At 39.2% G+C, this 7,417-nt stretch overlaps 1 protein-coding gene across 1 annotated transcript; it reads left to right on the top strand.

Annotated features, from left to right (window-relative positions):
* The first annotated feature begins 277 nt into the window (after window positions 1–277).
* On the top strand, window positions 278–3,545 carry LOC107642795 (mitogen-activated protein kinase kinase kinase 5-like). Its single transcript, XM_088488150.1, has 8 exons — window positions 278–1,156; window positions 1,236–1,962; window positions 2,085–2,147; window positions 2,250–2,413; window positions 2,521–2,596; window positions 2,695–2,754; window positions 2,851–2,976; window positions 3,090–3,545. Exons 1-8 carry the CDS (start codon window positions 552–554, stop codon window positions 3,246–3,248), a joined length of 1,980 nt encoding a protein of 659 aa, XP_088344276.1. The 5' UTR covers window positions 278–551; the 3' UTR covers window positions 3,249–3,545.
* The last annotated feature ends 3,872 nt before the right edge of the window (window positions 3,546–7,417 follow it).

The raw sequence follows: 7,417 nt of genomic DNA, 5'->3' as shown, positions 1-7,417 counted from the left end.
TTCTAGAAAAATACTTAATCGATATACAAATTAAAAGAAAAGAAATTGCGCTAAAAATAACTGAAAAAAACAGTTCGTGAGCATGGCTCAGAATACTGAATTGCATAAACGTTGAATGTAATTAAAAATAATAATAATAATTATTATTATTTACGTGAGAGGCTAAGTCTAAAGTAAGGTTTTTGATTAGAAGAGAGAGTTTAATGAAATGGAAGTAGTTAGAAGCAAAATTAGATAAGGGTTGTTAGGTATTATTACCTTGATCTCATCATCCTCACTCATAAGCCATTTTGATTTTGTTGTGGAGAGAGAGAAAGAAGAAGGTCTAGGATTAGGAAAGGGGAGGGGCTGGCGGTGGAGCCTGCATAGCAACAATGCAAAGCACCCTAACATTCCGTTTGTAAAAACTGTAAACCGTTGTTGTTACCAGAATCCCCATAAATCGTAGCCCCCATCAGTGGCCGCACCAGAAAATGACTTCTCCATGTTCGTCTCATCATTGTTTTTGATTGATTTGTTTGTTGTAATCCCTAATATCAAAAGACGTAGCCATGCGGTGGTTACCATCGAATATATTCACCCCTCCTCATCCTCATTCCTCCTCTTCTTCTACTTCACATTCTCCTTCTTCTTCGCTTTCATCTTCGCCGTCCAATGCTCCGCCACCTGCTTTGTCAGCATTTCCATCCAGTGGCCGAACGCTGCAGACATCCACGTCCACTTCGTCCCTAACGGACCTTCTCCACCCGAGGAAGAAACCTTCCCAGGACTGGACCCGCCGCGCCTGGATCTTCGGATGCGGGATAAGGTCCTCACAAGATGATGACCTGGACGACGACGACTCCGACGCCGTTGTTCCCATGGCTCGTTCCAAAAGCATCAACGACCGCTCCTATACACGATCCCAAACCTCATCTTCCACTTCCTCCGCGATTACTGTTGCTCCTCAGCCCTTGCCCTTGCCGGAGGGGCTCTCCTTCCACCGCGGATACCGCCATAGCTCCGTTGAACGACGTTCGCCATCTCCAAAGCGCCACGCCACCGGGAACAACTTTTTCTCCTCCTCCTACAAAGGCCTTGACGAACGCGAACTTCGAGTCGATGCCCTAATCATCGATTCTGTCCCCGTCTCCAATCCCTATCCTCCCATGCGAAGGTAGTTCTCATTCTCGTACAATAGATTTGAATGAATTGTGCCTTAGATTTTTAAGCCTTGTATTGTTATTTGGAAACAGTGTATTTGCGAGCACAAGAAACAGCAATGATTCGATGGAAAGAAGAGTGCCAGGTGTAGGACCACAAGAAAACGGTGGTTATGGAGGAGGAGATAACAACCAGAGGATGAGCGTGTCATCGTCAAAGAGTGCTCCCGGTAGCCTCTTTGAAAGCCCAACATTAAGTCCACAGAACATGAGAAACGATGACTTTGTTCCGTACCATTACACGCCACCAAAACATAACCATTTCTGGTCTGCACCTGAGATCATAGGAGGAGGAGGAGGAGGATTCTTTGATTTGTCTCCAAAGGGGATGGATGCTAACAGCAATAATTCTCCCCACCACAGTCCAAAGGGAACCTTGACCCCACGCCATGGCAACTCCAAAAGCCCAACAAGACCTTCTTCCCCCATACAGACCTTGTCCATTGACAACTTCAAACCTCAAGCTAGCTTTCGCCGCGATGTTATTATTGGCCCTATCAACAATGTTCATCCCTTACCCTTGCCTCCTCCCACGGCCTTGACTTCACCAACTGCTACTCATGCACAGTCCCAAGCTAGCAGAAATGAATCCTGTTCAATGCAGAGCCAATGGCAAAAGGGAAAACTCATTGGTCGAGGTACCTTTGGAAGCGTCTATGTCGCTACCAATAGAGAAACTGGAGCATTGTGCGCAATGAAAGAAGTAGAAATATTTGCTGATGATCCAAAATCTAAAGAGTGTATAAAACAGTTAGAGCAGGTAGGTTTGTTTGATTTGTTATCCAATGTTTCATGACTCTGTTTCCTGGTTATTCATTATTTTATCTTACTGCTAAACGTCCTTGCCCCCCCCCCCCCCCCCCCCCCCCTTTTTTTTTTCAGGAGATTAAAATTCTTAGTAACCTGAAGCATCCAAACATTGTGCAATATTATGGTAGTGAAATAGTAAGCACAATCCAATCCAACTCATCTTTAATCGTACGAAACTTCCATACCCACATGGCCACATTATTCAATTGAGTAACTCTGCTTTGTGTGTTGTCTCAGGTTGGAGACAAGTTTTACATTTATCTGGAATATGTCTATCCAGGTTCAATAAACAAATACGTCCGGGAACATTGTGGTGCAGTAACGGAATCCGTTGTTAGGAATTTCACTCGCCATATTCTTTCAGGGCTAGCTTACTTGCATAGCACGAAAACAATTCATAGGTACAGTCACATGTTTTTTTTATGCTGCATATATAGCACAATCCTTCATCATAATCAGTACATGCTAACGTTTCTTTTTTCCAACTTTTTTACTTTTATGAATATAGGGACATCAAAGGGGCTAACTTGTTAGTTGATTCTACCGGAGTTGTCAAGCTCGCTGACTTTGGGATGTCTAAACATGTGAGTTGTGAAGAGACTTATGTCTGGTAAATTTATTTCATAAAGTTTCTGGTGTGAACATTATTGTACTAATAGTCATGGTATTTCTATGTTAACAGCTAACTGGGCATGCTGCTGATCTTTCTTTGAAGGGAAGCCCATACTGGATGGCGCCAGAGGTATGTATTACTCTTGTGCTGTGATGAATTGTGATGTTTTATTAACTACTAGTACATTCATTATTTTTTATTGATTCCTCTTTCTATTGCTTGCAGCTTATGCATGCAGTTATGCAAAGAGATAACAACTCTGATCTAGCTTTAGCTGTTGACATTTGGAGTTTGGGTTGCACAATTATTGAAATGTTCACAGGGAAGCCTCCTTGGAGCGAATACGAAGGAGTAAGCACTTCTTAAATTATTTTAATGTGCTTAAACACCTCTTCACAGAGCATAATGTATGAACTGAAACTTAGATTATGATTTTAATGTAATTAATTATATGAACAATGCAGGCGGCAGCTATGTTTAAGGTTTTGAGGGATATACCTCCTATACCTGAACAATTGTCATCAGAGGGAAAAGATTTCCTAAGACGTTGCTTCAGAAGAAATCCAGCAGAAAGACCAAATGCATTAATGTTGTTAGATCATCGATTTGTGAAGCACTTCTAAAATGCAGCCAAATTAAGCACCTGCTACTTAGCTCGCTTTGTACACCCTCAGCTTTCTGTTATTGTAGGTTCTCCACAGAGGTTATCACTGATACCTCTTAAAGTAACAAGCATCTAATAATTTGTAATTGTTTGGTGCTATTTTTCTCTAAGAGAATCTAGAAGCAGATTGTATAAGTATTATTATATACTAATTAGGGCGCTTTAGTTACCGGTATCTACTTATTCGAAGACATTTTTGTGTGAAAATGATAATTGAGAACTGTTAGATGGTTTAACGGTAAAAACTCACGTGAAATTATTTTTATGTGAAATTGTTAGTTTTTTTTTTGTGACTAAACAGAAAAGAAAGAAAAAAAATAGAGATAAAACTAAATTAATTAGCTAAGTTCATATTTAAATTTATTATATGTTGAAATTCGCTTCATGGTTGACTCCAATTGAGTTAATGTGCACTTTAGCCATACAATCTGTAACACTATTTGAATTAAAAGAATAGAGACTCTCCAATTCCAATTCATAAGTCATAACCTCCTGTATATGCTTTACTAAATCCCATTCCGGAATATCCTTACCAAGCATTCTTTGGTTTACTAAGAAAAGAGCTTCTAAATTTCACAAATAATCTCACGAAATCCACTATCCCAAACTAGAAGTAAACCTCTCCAAATCACAAACAATTCAGCAAAAAGAACACTGCATACTTCGACTTTTCCATTGCAACCTTTCAACCAACATCCATCAAAATTATGAATGATACAACTAAAACCAGCATAGCCAAAAAGAGCAAAACAACTAGCATCACAATTCAATTTAACAGAATGAACTGGAAGTGGAACCCAATGCAAACAAAGCGAAGGAGCAGACAAAGATTGATGCATCACAAAAATAATGTGGAACTCTCTTACTGAACTACGAATCAAACTCACCACTTTACTAGCACTCCAAGAGTCATCTGTATTAAATAAGTCATGATTCCTGTTTCTCCAAATCCACCAGATGGTCGAAAAGAAAAGAAAAATATTTCCACTCCTTGCACCTCTATAAAGTCAATCACGTAAATTCGAGTTATCTAAATACAGGCCTAAAAGGTTCCAGACCTCCTTGGCTCTAAGGTACTCCCGAAGGCAATATAGAATGGATTCAGAATCATTCTGACACCGATGACAAGTGCTAGATAAAGCTAAGTCACGACCCAAACGAAACTCTGCCATAGGAATAACGTTATGAAGACTGAGCCAAATCAAGAACTTGTATTTCTCAGGAATATGCAATCGTCATACCCACAACTAATTATCACGCTCATTCCAGTCAAACTTTCTTTTGGCTAGCCAATTGTATCCACTCCTAGATGAGTAGAATATAGAAGATGTCACACCCTATGACCAACCCAAACTCTCTCCAGCATTTAAATCCGGATTATAAGCATTCAAATGCTGTTTGACATTTTTTGGAATGTTAGAGAAAATATCATGGAGATTCCATTGATCATCTTTCTAAACGTCTCTAATATTTAAATCAAAGTCAGATATATGTACAAAAGGGACATCTTGAGCAATTAGACCCTCAATACTCCAATTGTCAAACTAAAAAGATTGATCAAGTGACCCAACACACCAAGAGAAGACATCCTTAAGAGCACAAAAAGCCTTTGAGTTACTCTTCCAAACATGAGAAGCGTTGCAAAGGACATGGCCGTTTAAAACTCCCTCATTCCTCATATACTTCGTCCTCAATAGAGCAACCCAAGTCTTGTCCTGACAATGAAAATGTTGTCAAACCAATTTCTCAAGTAAAGATATATTAACACACGCAGGATCTCTAACACCCAGGCCACCGAATTTCTTTGGAGTGACCACGGTCCTCCAATTAACAAGAGAAAGACCTTTACCATCAACTTGACCCTTCTAGAGGAACTGTCTCATCATAGAAGACAATTTATCGCAAACCCAATTTGAAAAAAAAAGATACCTGCATATGAAAGACAAGAATGGATGCTGCAACAGAATTTTGATCAGGCAAAGTCTTCCATTCCAATTAGTTAATCTTTCCCTCACCTTTTTAATCACCGAATGAAAAGAAGCCCTACTGTTACGCAAATGATTAAGGTTAACTCCAAAATATCTTTCTAAGTCCAAAACAAAATGCATTGATGAAACACTAGTAAAAATATCTCTTCTACAAGCAATCACATTTTTAAAACAAAAAGTTTTAGACTTTTTAAGATTTACTTTCATGCCAGATGCCTTGCAAAAAATGTTAAGAGGATGCATGACCATTTGGATCTGACTTTTTGTATCCTGATAGAAAAGTAAGAGATCATCTGCAAACATCAAACGAAAAAATTTTGGGTCACCCCTAGTGACAGAAACTGGTTTCCACACACCCTCGACCACCTTATGAGATATATAGCAGGCAAGTCTTTCCATACAAAGCACAAATAAGTAAAGAGACATTGGATCACCCTGTCTAAACTCCCTTCTAGGAGCAAAACTATCCAATCTATTCCCATTCCACATAATAGAAAGAGATGATGCACGGACATAATTTATAATCAAATTAACAGTGATAATAGAAAAACCAAAAGCAATGAGAGTACTCTCCAAAAACCTCCAATTCACTATATCATAAGCTTTTTAAGATATTTTTAAAAGCAAAAGTATATTTCTTAGATTTTGTGTGCTTCATGAAATTCAGAATTTCTTAGGCCACAATAATATTATCACGAACACCACGACCCGGAATAAAACCTTTTTATAAAGGACTAACAATATTTGGAAGAAAGGGTCGAAGTCGATTAGTCAATATTTTGGTGGTAATTTTATAAACAACATTACACAAGCTAATAGGCCTGAAATCCTTCACAAAGGTAGGATTATCAATTTAGACCATTAAATAACAATTTAATCAAATATATCAAATAATCTAATGATTCTTGATGGTTTTCAATGGCTAAGAGAAGGGGGAGGGGTTGAATCTTAGCCCCCTTTTTGCTTATTGAAACTTGCTGGTCCTTGAAACAACTTCTGGAGATTTTTTTTATTTTTGTCTCGTACCCAGCCACGAGACTTTTCTTTTTATCTCGTCACCCGGCATGAGATATTTTTCGGTTTTATCTCCTATGTAGCAGAAACAAAAATGGAGTAGAAGAGAGAGAGATAATCGCACCAAGATATATCCTAGTTCAGCGGCCAAGTGCAATGCAGCCTACATCCAGTCTCCATCACAACAATGATGGAAGTTCACTATAATCATCCTTGATTACAAACACCAATTCTCCCTAGGAACTACCTTTCCTATTCGGGACAAGTCCAGAATCTAATCCCCAATCCTGAACTTGACTTGGTCACAGCCAAGCTTTCAACTGCTAAGTGCTAACCCAACTTGCAAGGGGATTCCCACAGAATCATGAAACACAACACAGATGTACAAAGGACCTCTAAGACATCTATGGCTTTTTTTTTTAATTTTGTATACTCTGCCTTTTTCCGCTCTATAGCTTTTTCTTACAAACCTCACTGTCTGCCTTTTCCATGAGACTCAAGACAGACAAAACTAAACAGAAAAATACAAAATGAAGAACATTGAAGGAGAAGAACTTCTGTTAGCTTAGGTAGCTATGAGAACTCTGTGCCTTGCACTCTCACTCCTTGCTTCAAGCCCTGGCTGTTCTCCCTTAATTATAGGGGGAAGCCTCCACGGTTGAAACCAAATAAACCAAGCTAATATTCTTCTTCTTCTTGCAAACCGATTCGGCCAGAGAGAGAGGAGAGATAACCGAATGCAAAACCCAACATGCAATTACCTCTAGTCCTTCCTTGGTCACCAATCTTCATCAATCCGAGCCTTCCATCTTGTCTTGCACTCCAAGAAGGATTCCTAGCCCTTGATGAGTTATTGATGATGACAGCTTCATTTGCTCTAACTTCTGCCTCCTCCATCACGTAGCCACTGTAGCTACCTCCTGTGGTGGTTGAGCAAAATCAGAGACAAGCCATCCCTCCAAGGATCTTCTTCCTCTGACCGAAATCTTCATCATCCATTTTTGGTATGGAGAGGCTGAGCTTACTTCACCATATCTTACCTTTCTTGGTTGAAGATCTCAGCCACAACATACTTTTTGTTTTCTTTTTCTTGCCATCATTACAATGGTCTTGTTGCTTGCTTCTT

The sequence above is a fragment of the Arachis ipaensis genome, chromosome B5 (assembly GCF_059453495.1).
Source record: "Arachis ipaensis isolate K30076 ecotype BB chromosome B5, ASM5945349v1, whole genome shotgun sequence".
NCBI classification, from domain to species: Eukaryota; Viridiplantae; Streptophyta; class Magnoliopsida; order Fabales; family Fabaceae; genus Arachis; species Arachis ipaensis.
Note: the sequence above shows the minus strand (reverse complement) of the source record. Positions and strands in the feature narration are given on the sequence as shown.